This window comes from Staurois parvus, unplaced genomic scaffold (genome assembly GCF_062004578.1).
Source record: "Staurois parvus isolate SC_StPar_1 unplaced genomic scaffold, SC_StPar_1.0 ptg000363l, whole genome shotgun sequence".
Classification (NCBI taxonomy): domain Eukaryota; kingdom Metazoa; phylum Chordata; class Amphibia; order Anura; family Ranidae; genus Staurois; species Staurois parvus.
Window position 1 is genome coordinate 555,578 of NW_028318159.1, and position 15,792 is coordinate 571,369.

The 15,792-nt window shown below is 42.8% G+C and overlaps 1 protein-coding gene across 1 annotated transcript; it reads right to left on the bottom strand.

The window, feature by feature from the left end:
• Nucleotides 1–8,431: 8,431 nt before the first annotated feature.
• On the bottom strand, nucleotides 8,432–15,792 carry LOC149456344 (ribonuclease inhibitor-like). The gene is made up of 4 exons (XM_089685153.1): nucleotides 15,654–15,792; nucleotides 13,589–13,758; nucleotides 11,227–11,391; nucleotides 8,432–8,776 (listed from the first exon to the last, which is right to left on the bottom strand). Exons 2-4 carry the CDS (start codon nucleotides 13,624–13,626, stop codon nucleotides 8,689–8,691), a joined length of 291 nt encoding a protein of 96 aa, XP_089541279.1. The 5' UTR covers nucleotides 13,627–13,758; nucleotides 15,654–15,792; the 3' UTR covers nucleotides 8,432–8,688.

Consider the following 15,792-nt stretch of genomic DNA (forward strand, 5'->3'; position numbering starts at 1 on the left):
ATTATACATGGAGATCGTATCCCCCCTTGTGTATTATACATGGAGATCGTATCCCCCCTTGTGTATTATACATGGAGATCGTATCCCCCCTTGTGTATTATACATGGAGATCGTATCCCCCCCTTATGTATTATACATGGAGATCGTATCCTCCCTTGTGTATTATACATGGAGATCGTATCCCCCCTTGTGTATTATACATGGAGATCGTATCCCCCCCTGTGTATTATACATGGAGATCGTATCCCCCCCTTATGTATTATACATGGAGATCGTATCCCCCCCTTATGTATTATACATGGAGATCGTATCCCCCCCTTATGTATTATACATGGAGATCATATCCCCCCCTTATGTATTATACATGGAGATCATATCCCCCCTTATGTATTATACATGGAGATCATATCCCCCCTTATGTATTATACATGGAGATCATATCCCCCCCTTATGTATTATACATGGAGATCATATCCCCCCTTATGTATTATACATGGAGATCATATCCCCCCTTATGTATTATACATGGAGATCATATCCCCCCCTTATGTATTATACAAGGAGATCATATCCCCCCTTATGTATTATACATGGAGATCATATCCCTCCCTTATGTATTATACATGGAGATCATATCCCTCCCTTATGTATTATACAAGGAGATCATATCCCCCCTTATGTATTATACAAGGAGATCATATCCCCCCTTATGTATTATACATGGAGATCATATCCCCCTTATGTATTATACATGGAGATCATATCCCCCCGTATGTATTATACATGGAGATCATATCCCCCCGTATGTATTATACATGGAGATCGTATCCCCCCTTATGTATTATACATGGAGATCGTATCCCCCCCTTATGTATTATACATGGAGATCATATCCCCCCTTATGTATTATACATGGAGATCATATCCCTCCCTTATGTATTATACATGGAGATCATATCCCCCCTATGTATTATACATGGTGATCATACCCCCCCTTATGTATTATACATGGTGATCATATCCCCCCTTATGTATTATACATGGAGATCATATCCCCCTTATGTATTATACATGGAGATCATATCCCCCTTATGTATTATACATGGAGATCATATCCCCCCGTATGTATTATACATGGAGATCATATCCCCCCTTATGTATTATACATGGAGATCGTATCCCCCCCTTATGTATTATACATGGAGATCATATCCCCCCTTATGTATTATACATGGAGATCATATCCCCCTTATGTATTATACATGGAGATCATATCCCTCCCTTATGTATTATACATGGTGATCATATCCCTCCCTTATGTATTATACATGGAGATCATATCCCCCCTTATGTATTATACATGGTGATCATATCCCCCCTTATGTATTATACATGGAGATCATATCCCCCCGTATGTATTATACATGGAGATCATATCCCCCCTTATGTATTATACATGGAGATCGTATCCCCCCCTTATGTATTATACATGGAGATCATATCCCCCCTTATGTATTATACATGGAGATCATATCCCTCCCTTATGTATTATACATGGAGATCATATCCCCCCTTATGTATTATACAGTTGCAAGAAAAAGTATGTGAACCCCTTGGGATTACATGGAGTTTAGCATGAATTGGGCATAAAATGTGCTCTGAATGTCATCTAAGTCACAACAATAGAAGAACACAGTCTGCTGAACATAATACTACACAAACATTAGATGTTGCCATGGTTTAATTGCACATGTAAACATTCACAGTGCAGGGAGGAAAAAGTATGTGAAGCCCTAGCTTAATGACTTCTCCCAGAGCTAATTGGAGCCAGGAGTGAGCCAACCTTGACTCCAATCAGTGTGATGATATTAGATGTGTTGCTGACAGCTGTCCTGCCCTTAAAAAACACACACCTGTTTTGGGTTTACTGGTTTCAAGAAGCACTGTCTGATGTGGACCATGCCTCGCAGAAAAGAGCTATCAGAAGACCTACGATCAAGAATTGTTGACTTGCATGAAGCTGGAAAGGGTTACAAAAGTATCTCCAAAAGCCTTGATGTTCATGTGTCCATGGTAAGACAGACTGTCTACAAATGGAGAAAGTTTAGCACTGTTGCTACTCTCCCTAGGCATGGTCGTCCTGTAAAAATGACTGCAAGAGCACAGCGCAGAATGCTGCATGAGGTAAAGAAGAATCCCAGAGTGTCAGCTAAAGACCTACAGAAATCTCTGGCACATGCTAACATTTTTGTTGACACATCTACAATAAGGAAAACATTAAACAAGAATGGAGTACATGGGAGGACACCACGGAGGAAGCCATTGCTGTCCAAAAAGAATATTGCAGCACGTTTGAAGTTTGCAAAAGAGCACCTGGATGTTCCACAGCACTACTGGCAAAATATACTGTGGATAGATGAAACCAAGATTGAGTTGTTTGGGAAGAACACACAACACTATGTGTGGAGAAAAAAAGGCACATCACACCAACATCAAAACCTCATCCCCACTGTAAAACATGGCGGAGGGAGCATCATGGTTTGGGGCTGCTTTGCTGCCTCAGGGCCTGGATGGATTGTTGTCATTGATGGGAAAATGAATTCCAGAGTGTATCAAGACATTTTGCAGGAAAACGTACGACCATCTGTCCGCCAACTGAAGCTCTGCAGAGGATGGGTGATGCAACAGGACAATGACCCAAAGCATACAAGTAATTCAACAAAACAATGGCTGCAACAGCACAGAATACGCCTTCTGGAGTGGCCCAGTCAGAGTCCTGACCTCAACCCGATTGAAATGCTGTGGCATGACCTAAAGAGAGCGATTCACACCAGACATCCCAAGAATATTGCTACACTGAAACAGTTTTGTGAAGAGGAGTGGTCCAAAATTACTCCAGATCGTTGTGCAGGTCTGATCTGCAACTACAGGAAACGTTTGGTTGAGGTTATTGCTGCCGAAGGAGGGTCAACCAGTTATTAAGTCCAAAGGTTCACATACTTTTTCCTCCCTGCACTGTGAATGTTTACATGTTATGTGCAATTAAACCATGGCAACATCTAATGTTTGTGTAGTATTATGTTCAGCAGACTGTGTTCTTCTATTGTTGTGACTTAGATGATGTTCAGAGCACATTTTATGCCCAATTCATGCAAAACTCCACGTAATCCAAAGGGGTTCACATACTTTTTCTTGCAACTGTACATGGAGATCATATCCCCCCCCCCCTTAATCTCCTCTTCTCAAGAGAGAATAAATTCAGTTCCTCTAATCTTTCTTTATAGCTGATCTCCTCCAAAATTCAAGTATACCATGACCACCGCCACCCCTCTGTCCAAGTATACCACGTCCACCGCCACCCCTCTGTCCAAGTATACCACGTCCACCGCCACCCCTCTGTCCAAGTATACCACGTCCACCGCCACCCCTCTGTCCAAGTATACCACGTCCACCGCCACCCCTCTGTCCAAGTATACCACGTCCACTGCCACCCCTCTGTCCAAGTATACCACGTCCACCGCCACCCCTCTGTCCAAGTATACCACGTCCACCGCCACCCCTCTGTCCAAGTATACCACGTCCACCGCCACCCCTCTGTCCAAGTATACCACGTCCACCGCCACCCCTCTGTCCAAGTATACCACGTCCACCGCCACCCCTCTGTCCAAGTATACCACGTCCACCGCCACCCCTCTGTCCAAGTATACCACGTCCACCGCCACCCCTCTGTTCAAGTATACCACGACCAGCGCCACCCCTCTGTCCAAGTATACCACGTCCACCCCTCTGTCCAAGTATACCACGTCCACCGCCACCCCTCTGTCCAAGTATACCACGTCCACCGCCACCCCTCTGTCCAAGTATACCACGTCCATCGCCAACCCTCTGTCCAAGGTTTTGCTCACCTCCTCACAAAAAGAAATCAGATTTGTTTGACAACTTCTGTCTTTCGTAAATCCATGCTGTCTGTTGCTTAAAATATTTTTTTCCAGCAAGAATATCTCTACTGGTAATTGCGCGGTCGTGCAATGCTGCACCCAAACAAAATGTATGTCCTTTTTTTCACACAAATAGAGCTTTCTTTTGGTGGTGTTTGAACACCTCTGTGGCTTTTAATTTTTGCGCTATAAACAAAAACAGACCACACATTTTGAAAAAAAAATATATTTTTCACTTTTGGTTATAAAAAAATATCCAATAAACTCAAAGTTAGTCATAAATGTAGGTTAAAATGTATTCTGCTCCATATCTTTGGTAACAATAAATCTCAATACGGGTATAATAATAGGTTTGTGTGAAAGGTATAACATCTACAAACTATGGTATATATATTGGAATTTACACAGCTTTTACTTTCTGACTGCCTATCACATTTCTTGAGGTGCTAAAATGCCAGGGCAGTACAACCCCCCCCCCCCCAAATGACCCCTTTTTTGGAAAGTAGACACCCCAAGGATTTTGCAGAGAGGCATGTTGCATCCATGATACATTTTATTTTTTGCCACAAATCATTTGAATATGACAATTTTTTTTCTCTTACACATAGTTGTCACTTTGATATATTGCTCATTCATGCCAGGGGTAGATGTGGAATTACACCCCAAAACACATTCTCCTACTTCTCCCGAGTATGGGGGCACCACATGTGAGAGACTTCTTGGCAGCCTAGCTACATACAAGCTCACAAAATCCAATGGCCACCTCCAGGCTTTCAAAGGGCATATTTCCTCATATCACTTCCCCACTACCTATCAAAGTTTCGAAGGCTCTAAAATGCCAGGATAGTACAAACCCCCCAAATGACCTCTTTTTGGAAAGTAGACACCCCAAGGAATTTGATAAGAGGCAGGGTGAGTATTTTACAGATAACATTTTCGTCACAGGGTTTTGAAAACAGAAACTAAAAAAGAAAAAATACATTTTTTTGTGTTCTTTCTTCATTTTCCAAAAACATGTGGCAACAAATGAGATCTGCAATATACTCACCATGCCTCTTAGTAAATACATTGGGGTGTCCATTTTCCAAAAAGGGGTTATTTGAAGGGGGGGGGGGGGTTGCTTCTACTATCCGGGCATTTCAGGGCCAACATTAGATACTTATGCCACACATCACCCACTCTTGAAGACCAAGCCTTTTCTGACACTTTTTTGTTCACATGAAATATCAGTTTTTTTGCTAGAAAATGACTTCGAACCCCCAAACATTATATATTCTTTAAAGCAGAGGCTCTAGAGAATAAAACGGTGGGTGTTGACATTTTTTACGTCACACAGTATTTGCGCAGCGATTTTTCAAACGCATATCTTTTGGGAAAAATACACTTTTTAGAATTTTAATGCACAAAAACACAATAGATTGCCCAATTGTTAGATAAAATATAAAAGATGATGTGACGCTGAGTAAATAGATACCCAACATGACATGCTTTAAAATTGCGCATGGCAACAAAGTTCATACATTTTTATTATCGATAGGCAACGCTATAAAAGCCTTTACAGGTCACCAATTTATATTTACACAGAAGTTCTGGTGGTGGAGGAGTACTGTGGATGTTCTGAAGTCCGTTACCAGCGTATAGAGGTATCAAGATCACACAGACGGCCAACTTACTGCAGGAGAGTGCTGCAACACCCAATGTGCTATTTGACCTACCATTCAAGATGGTCATAGTAAATGATGTGGTGAGTGGGGTAAATTATGGTGGTAAATTATGAAGTGAGTGGGGTAAATTATGGTGGTAAATTATGTGATGAGTGGGGTAAATTATGGTGGTAAATTATGTGGTGAGTGGGGTAAATTATGGTGGTAAATTATGTGGTGAGTGGGGCTCTGGAGGGGGAGCACTAATTGGAGCACTTCACACAGAGGATTGCTATGGATTAGAAGATTAACTATTGTATCACCGGGTATTCACATTGGATGCGGATGGGGATTTTTTTTCCACATGGGAATTTTTATTTGTTTGCACATTGATTGGGACTTTAATATACATACATATTGTCTTTTGCATACAAGTTCACTGTACATATAGTTTGTTGGTATTTTTACTATTATTTATTTTATAGCACAATTGTTGTTTGAGCACACTGAGTATATATATTGGTTCCCTATTTATGATTTACTGTAGTCACTGGGCAGGAGGGATATATTTGTCCTCGCATAGGGCATTGTAGTATGTGCACATTTGTGGGGACCCTATATGTAGTAGGGTATTTAGTTTATTTATTATTTACTGTACTAATGGCACTGGTCAGGAAGGGGTTAACATCTTGGGCGATCAAAGGGTTAACTGTGTGCTGTTTGTGTTTTACTATGGGGCTGTGTATGTGCTTTCTATTGTAAGCACTCTGTATGGCTCTGCTATGCAGAGCCATACAAAGCAGTGTGGTGGAGCCGACAGGGTAGAGATCTGTATTGTACACATACAGTTCTCTCCCCCTGTCGTTATTACTCTGTGATCACTGGGTGTCAGCGAGTAATCACCGCCCGGGACCTGGTGATTGACAGCTGAGGCCACGCACCCCTACATGGAAATGCGAAATCATATATATATATATATATATATAAATATGTGATTTCGCACACCCCTGCCGCCCTGCAACAGTATTTTTGCTGTAGGGCAGCGGGAAAGTGTTTAATTTTAGTCAATTTTAGTCGTCTACAATTGTTTTAGTTTCAGTTGTATTTTAGTCATCTGCAAAAGTTTTACTTTTAGTCATCTGCATCAGTGTGTGGATTATAAGAATCACCTCTTTTTATCAACTCCCCTCTCTCTCTCCTCTCTCATTGACAATAGAGGTAAATATCACACTAAGACTCCCCTACGGGCAGGACCCCGACGTAAGGATGCCCTATAAAACCCACACTGGACTGACTGGATCAGTCATTGGTTGTAGGTGGGTAGTTGTGTGGGTGGGTAGGGAGATGTCCCTCCAGTCAGTTGTGCCCAATGGTGGATACTGGTGGTGAACCCTTTTAGGGTTTGGGCTTCTGCCTTTCTGGTACAGCCTTAAGGTCATTTCCACACATAGAATTGGAATAATAGGAAAGAAGGAGCGCCCGATGTCCAGAAGAATGCACTTTTGCTGGTAGATTAAGAGGCGTTTATTGAGATTATCAACAAGTACATCAAACCAATGCGTTTCGGGAGAAAAGACTTTTCCTTCTTCAGGGTTGTTGCTACACACTATTAAATGGAAAAGATGACCCCACCGGTTACATATTTTCCAGGTTTTGTAAGAAAATTGACAGAGTGACGGCTGTTATCGCTGCCCCTGGAACGACAGCTGCCACTCTGCCAATTTTCTTCCAAAACGCTGGCCAGGCATTGTATAGGGCAGCCTTATGCTGGGGTGTGTGGTGTCCTGTCAATGCAACACAGGACACCACCAGACACCTCAGAAAATAGGCAGAGAAGGCATCTTCACAGTGCCCCTCTATGGAGGACGCTTAGACACGTGTCTACTCTGCCTAAATCCGACCCTGCACGTAGGTTTAGAAATTCCCGTCAATAGCAGTAAATACTATTCACTGCTGTTGTTTCAGGGATGGCGCACAGATGTGCACCGTCTCAGGGCTCCGGTCGGCTCCGTTTCGCGGCCGGTCAGCGCGTGCACACATGCGTGGCGGCATTTTGACATCAGGCAGGCTATTTAAACTTTGATGAGACTCTGCCACATTGCCATTTAGTCTCTATCCTGTGCTGATACTAAGATGGCGGCCCGTGTGCTTCCTGTATTGCGGTTGACGTCCCAAGCGTACTCTACGCGTTACATCACATGTCGTAGAGTACGCTGGGGACGTCAAGCCGCAATACAGGAAGCACACAGGCCGCCATCTTGGTATAAGAAAACAGCATTCGAACACACAAAGAGTTTATCCTGCAGTGTCCCAGTTGGACACTATCAAATGTGAGTGGAAATCTTTGTATTTTAACAAAGGTGTTTTATTTACAATACTACACTATGAGGAGTATCTTTTTCATATGTATTGAGTTGGAGGAGATAGTAAGCTGACGGAAGAGCAGTTACATCTATATTCCTACCCGGTCAAAAGGGAAAAGCGCAGCTAGACCTGGGATACAGGTCAGACATTAAGGTGAGCGCAATAGTGTGTCGGGGGTGTGTGGGCACTGAAGAGGGACACTATTGCACTTCAGTTGGATTTGGATATCACAAGAAGCACGGCAGTATTAAAGGCACAATTCACTATAAAAACTGTTTCATAGCGTACGGTGAATTTTAAACATAGCGTACGGTGAATTTTAAACACAGCGTACAGCAAGTTCACCACGTGGATGTATGAGTGATTTATGATGAATTTGGAACTTATTATGTTATCATTTTTTTGATGGACATGTTTAATTATGGATCATTTCAACGCATGTTTGGGCACATGCGTTTTGTCACTTATGACACAAGGATTCGCACGTTTTTGTATGTATATTTGGTATTTATTGGAGTATATCTGTTTATTACACACAATGATATATGTTTATGGTGTACATCTACTTATAACACTGGTATATTAGAGCATTATTTGTGCGCTGCATAGACACTTTTTCATAATGTATGTTTCATTCTCCTCTTGCGTCGGGTTTCCCTTTTCTGAATCTTATGCTCCTCGTCATCCCATGCAATGTCCCGGCTCCATTCACAGCTGTAGCAGAGATCCTTCCTCTAGGGTCATCATATGACAACCTTCAGTTCTGGACGGAGGGATTCCAGCCTTTCCAGGTTTCTTTTAGCTTCATTTGACAGACGATTGTTCCTGATCCTAGAAGAGAGGATAGAAATGGTCATCAGATCAATTTTATTTCTTTTATTTGCTGAGGTGTAATAAGAGAAATGTATGATGATTATTATGTTTTTTTAAATTAATTTTATTCCCAGGATTAATTACTGCACTCCAGATCATAAAGAACCTCCCGCCAAAAGTCTGTAGAACTTTTTATACATATACTGCATTACCCAATCAGGTTCTGGCTTTCCTAATGCTATAGCAGGTCAGACGGTGTATAGGAGGCCCTGAACATGTAGAAAATGACTGATTATATGAATCCATGGGACTACAACTGTATTTCTCCATCTATATTCATTTATATCAGAGGATTGTTCTTCATAATACACCAAAACCCGCACAGACTGATGGGCAGAGACACAAAATGACATGATGATGAACACTGATTGGTGGATGTAAATTGGGAGGATGAACACACATACATGGACAGACAGGCACCTGGGGGTATTTTGGGTAAAATAAATTTGCATGGCTAAATCACTGATCCCGGTTTTCATCAGAGATATGAACATAAGACCAAGTATAGGTAGGTTCAGTTTAGCCTCCAACAAAAAGAAAAACAATAAAAGCACAAAGACTAGAGCTACGAATGTTTTTATTGAAAAGTGCAATATATGAAATAAAAATAATCCACTCACATGCTCCACATAGATAACATGCCTGCAACACCCTGAGAAAGTATCTCCGCATGCCCTGGTCAGAGCTGTAACTGGTGAATCTCCTGCTGCTAAACTCTCCCAGACTTCCCGTGCATTCCACGTCACATGACAGAGCGGGGTCAGCGCATGCTGAACCGCACAATGCGCAGAAGTTGCCAACTGTCTGCAGAGTCAATAGCTAAAGACCTCCAAACTTGGTGTGGCCTTCAGATGAGCCCAACAACAGTGCATAGAGAGCTTCATGGAATGGGTTTCCATGGCCGAGCAGCTGCATCCAAGCCTTCCATCACCAAGTGCAATGCAAAGCGTCAGATGCCGTGGTGTAAAGCACGCCACCACTGGACTCTAGAGCAGTGGAGATGTGTTCTCTGGAGTGACCAATCACGCTTCTCTGTCTACCAATCCGATGGACTTGTCTGGGTTTGGCGGTGGCCAGGAGAACAGTACTTACCTGACTGCATTGTGCCAAGTGTAAAGTTTGGTGGAGGGGGGATTATGGTGTGGGGTTGTTTTTCAGGGGTTAGGCTTGGCCCCCTAGTTCCAGTGAATGGAACTCTTAAGGCAACATTTTAGACAATTTCATGCTCCCAACTTTGTGGGAAGAGTTTGGGGATGGCCCTTTCCTGTTCCAACATGACTGCCCACCAGTGCACAAAGCAAGGTCCATAAAGACATGGAGGAGTCATTTATTATCACAGAGTTGTTTGGCTCCTTTTTAAATCCTAATGATAACAGAAATCACCCAAATAGACCTGAGCAAAAGTTTCCCTCCCCTGGAATGTTTGGCCTTGGTACAGACACACAAGGGGACGCACAGGTTACAATGGCAAATAAACGTTCATTTCCTGCATTTGTGGCTATTTCAATTGCAATCAGTATCTGTGTATAAATAGTATAATGAGTTTGTTAGCTCTCACATGGATGCACTGAGCAGGCTTAATACTGAGCCATGAGGATCAGAAAGAACTGTCAAAAGACAAGGTAATGGAAGTCTTGAATATGCCAGTCAGTACTGTTCAATCACTTATTAAGGAGTGGAAAATTCAGGGAATACCAGGCCAAGGTCAGGTAGACAAAGTAACAGCAGCCACAACTGCCAGAATAATTATTTGGAAAACAAGGAAAAACCCCATCTAACCTCAGGAGAAATACAGGCTGCTGTGTGGTTTTTGTTTTTTTAAGAAGCACAATGGGAAAATACTTGAACAAAAGAGAGCTGCGTGGTCAAATTTCCAGAAAGAAGCCTTTACTGCACCAATGCCACAACAAAAGCCCAGTGAGGCGTGTCAAGGTGTTGTCAGGTGTTATGTAACCGGGCTTTTTTGTGGCATTGGCACAGTAAAGACTTCTTTCTGGCAACTCGACCATGCAGCTCGTTTTTGTTCATGTATTGTCTATGGTCACTGTTTTTAATGCACTAATTTTTTTCTATATCTTCCCCTGTATCTGTATGATGTCATTTTTTTTCTCTTTCATTGTAATTTCCTGCTATCCTTTCTGCAAGACGGGCACTGAAATGAGGAAGGAAATTTTACTCTGTATCACTAAATATACCAAATTCTTCCACATTGTATAGTTTGCCGGAATATCCTCCATACAAGAAAAATATTCATGATTGCAAAGTGTTTGTTGAGTTCAATTATCTGATGGAAAAATGTCTGCAGTGATTGTCTCTGCTCTGTTCAGGCCAGGCATAGAGGTCTCAGGAAGATTTCAATGGAAACTGTCCCAGAATATGATTGTCTCAGTCAGTCCTGTTATACTCACTGTAATTCCTCTATCCGGCTTGTTGTCAGAGCCGCCATCAGATCCCTGAAATGAGGACCCTCCAGACTGTTATCAGACAGGTCCAGTGTCCTCAGTGTCGGGTTATTTCTTATTCCAGATGCCAGGTGGGGGCAGGAACTGTCTGTCAGGTGATTATCATCCAATCTGTAGAAGAGAAGAATGTTACCAGAAGGAAATGAATCCCCCCCCCCCCCCCCCAGGAATGAATGGAACTATTCTCTACATGGATGGAACTCATTTCTCTTTATTGGAATCATTTATATTCGATCACTTTATAAATCTCCAGGAAATAGAATTTTATAAGACAAATGTTATAATGGAGTAGACCCCCCAATATTGTCCTCCATGTGTAGAGACGGTGATATCTCCATACACAGGATGAGCACAGAATACCACTGACATGACTCGTATTGTGCTATCATCTCCTTGTGTATGGAGCATGAATGGGATCAGCAGACAGTGTGAGGCCGGAATCAGCATTGCTAGTGATTGGATGGGAGGATTGTATCTGATATTCTATTTCTCTCTGCTGATCAGAGCTCTGTACTCATAGGACGTCATGGCGCTAGGTAACAAATGTTCAGTAATGGGGAGATCTTCCGGAACTGAATAGCACGCCAGATGAAGAGAATTTGTTTGATGCTCTGATCACTCATTGCATTAAGATCAGATTCTCCCATGTATGAGCATCTTTAGTGTCATCTATTTATACAGATACCAAAATTAATGTAGAGTGTTACTAAACCCCCGACCCTGCATTCACTATATCTGCTCTCCCCGGACCCCGCATTCACTATATCTGCTCTCCCTGGACCCCGCATTCACTACATCCGGTCTCCCTGGACCCTGCATTCACTATATTCGCTCTCCCCGGACCCCGCATTCACTATATTCGCTCTCCTTGGACCCTGCATTCACTATATCCGTTCTCCCCGGACCCCGCATTCCCTATATCTGCCCTCCCCGGACCCTGCATTCACTATATCCGGTCTCCCCGGACCCTGCATTCACTATATCCGGCCTCCCCGGACCCTGCATTCACTATATCCGGTCTCCCTGGACCCTGCATTCACTATATTCGCTCTCCCCGGACCCCGCATTCACTATATTCGCTCTCCCTGGACCCTGCATTCACTATATCCGGTCTCCCCGGAACCTGCATTTATTATATCCGCTCTCCCCGGAACCTGCATTTATTATATCCGCTCTCCCCGGAACCTGCATTCACTATAGCTTGTCTTCCACAGTACACACAACATGGAAATGCAATTATTTTAGTAGATATAAACTGCTAAATAACTTTTCTCATCAGCAGTATATAGTAGTCTTTTGATTTCTATCAGTGTCCAGCAGAGCACTGGTTAAAGCTTGTAGGATGAGTTTTCTTTCTGCTCTAAGAGGATGCAGATCTCTGTCTGGACAGCGCTGATTGGCCCTGTGCTGATCACATGCACCCTGCCAAGGGAAAAAAAAAACCTCTCTAGCAATACACACTAAACTGAGCATGTGCAAAATGCCTATGGTTCAGTCTGTCTTATCAGAAGATAAGAGCTGGTCGCTTGAAAAAGGGGAGGAACAGAATAGAAAGGATCAATTGGCCTTTTTACACAATGCAGAGGATTAACCCCTTAGGTTCCACAGTGAGTATCACAAGCACGCTTTACTGCATCTACAGACTGATTGTACTGTTGTGGGTTTAGTAACACTTTAATGTTTACATTTTATAGTCTATGGGGTCACCATGTTACCATCTGATATTATGCTGTTTGTACAACTTTAAATCATATGAGGACCTACCCAATGTATCCAGTCAGTTTGTATCCAATTAGGCAATGGAGGTAAAGAAGATTGTAAGATCAGACTGTACTGTGTGTGGGGAGCTTTAAGTAAGCTACAGATTATACAATATTCTTTCCTTCCACTACGGGTGGAAAGAAAGACAATTGCTCAATCCCCCCATCAACACACTCAGAATGGATGGGGGAATCACTCCTGCCGCACAACTGTGTTCTGTCAACAGGAAGCCTTCCCTGCCAGCAGAACACTGATCACTGTTAGCTGCTATAGACCTCCAGCAGTGATCGAATGCAAAAAGTCCCAGAGGATGGTTGTACTGAATGTGATTGACGGATCAACTTCAGTACAACCAGCCTGCCCATAGATGGGTCAGATCTCGGCTGGTCCTTACTAAACCTGTCCATATTTGATCCACTTATGGCCAGATGTAGAAAAAGTCTAATTTATTGCTGATAACAGAGTTAGAGAAGATCCGAAGATTTAGACAATTGAATTTTAATCTGTCCCAGAATATGATTGTCTCAGTCAGTCCTGTTATACTCACTGTAATTCCTCTATCCGGCTTGTTGTCAGAGCCGCCATCAGATCCCAGAAATGAGGACCCTCCAGATTGTTCCCAGACAGGTTCAGTGTCCTGTCCTCAGTGTCGGGTTATTTCTTATTCCAGATGCCAGGTGGGGGCAGGAACTGTCTGTCAGGTGAGTATAGGACAATCTGTAGAAGAACAGAAGAATGTTACCAGAAGAAAATTAATCTCCCCCCCCCCCCCCCCAGGAATGAATGGAACTATTCTCTACATGGATGGAACTCATTTCTCTTTATTGGAATCATTTATATTCCATCACTTTATAAATCTCCAGGAAATAGAATTTTATAAGACAAATGTTATAATGGAGTAGACCCCCCAATATTGTCCTCCATGTGTAGAGACGGTGATATCTCCATACACAGGATGAGCACAGAATACCACTGACATGACTCGTATTGTGCTATCATCTCCTTGTGTATGGAGCATGAATGGGATCAGCAGAAAGTGTGAGGCCGGAATCAGCATTGCTAGTGATTGGACGAGAGGATTGTATCTGATATTCTATTTATCTCTGCTGATCAGAGCTCTGTACTCATAGGACGTCATGGCGCAAGGTAACAAATGTTCAGTAATGGGGAGATCTTCTGGAACTGAATAGCACGCCAGATGAAGAGAATTTGTTTGATGCTCTGATCACTCATTACATTAAGATCAGATTCTCCCATGTATGAGCATCTTTAATGTCATCTATTTATACAGATACCAAAAGAAATGTAGAGTGTTACTAAACCCCGGACCCCGCATTCACTATATCCGCTCTCCCCGGACCCCGCATTCACTATATCCGCTCTCCCCAGACCCTGCATTCACTGTATCCGCTCTCCCCGGACCCTGCATTCACTGTATCCGCTCTCCCCAGACCCTGCATTCACTATATCCTCTTTCCCCGGACCCTGCATTCATTATATCTGGTCTCCCACAGTACACACAACATGGAAATTCAATTATTTTAATAAATATAAACTGTTAAATACCTTTTCTCATCAGCAGAATATAGCAGCCTTTTGATTTCTATCAGTGTCCAGCAGAGCAATGGTTAAAGCTTGTAGGAGGAGTTTTCTTTCAGCTCTAGGAGGATGCAGAACCCTTGATCTCTGTCCAGACAGTGCTGATTAGCCCTGTGCTGATCACATGCACCCTCCCAAGGAAAAAAAGAACCTCTAGCAATACACACTAAACTGAGCATGTGCAGATTGCCTACAGTTCAGTCTGTCTCATCAGAAGATAAGAGGTGGTTGCTTAAAAAGGGGAGGAACAGAGCAGAAAGGATCAATCGGCCTTTTTACACAATGCAGAGGATTAACCCCTTAGATCCCACAGTGAGTATCACAAGCATGCTTTACTGCATCTACAGACTGATTGTACTGTTGTGGGTTTAGTAACACTTTAATGTTTACATTTTATAGTCTATAGGGTCACCATGTTACCATCTGATATTATGCTGTTTGTACAACTTTATATCATATGAGGACCTACCCAATGTATCCAGTCAGTTTGTATCCAATTAGGCAATGGAGGTAAAGAAGATTGTAAGATCAGACTGTACTGTGTGTGGGGAGCTTTAAGTAAGCTACAGACTATACAATATTCTTTCCTTCCACTACGGGTGGAAAGACAGACAATTGCTCAATCCCCCCATCAACACAGTCAGAATGGATGGGGGAATCACTCCTGCCGCACAACTGTGTTCTGCCAACAGGAAGCCTTCCCTGCCAGCAGAACACTGATCACTGTTAGCTGCTATAGACCTCCAGCAGTGATCGAATGCAAAAAGTCCCAGAGGACGGTTGTACTGAATGTGATTGACGGATCAACTTCAGTACAACCAGCCTGCCCATAGATGGGTCAGATCTCGGCTGGTCCTTACTAAACCTGTCCATATTTGATCCACTTATGGCCAGATGTAGAAAAAGTCTAATTTATTGCTGATAACAGAGTTAGAGAAGATCCGAAGATTTAGACAATTGAATGTTAATCTGTCCCAGAATATGATTGTCTCAGTCAGTCCTGTTATACTCACTGTAATCCCTCTATCCGGCTTGTTGTCAGAGCCGCCATCAGATCCCCGAAATGAGGACCCTCCAGATTGTTCATAGACAGGTCCAGTGTCCTCAGTGTTGGGTTATTTCTTATTCCAGATGCCAGGTGGGGGATGGAAC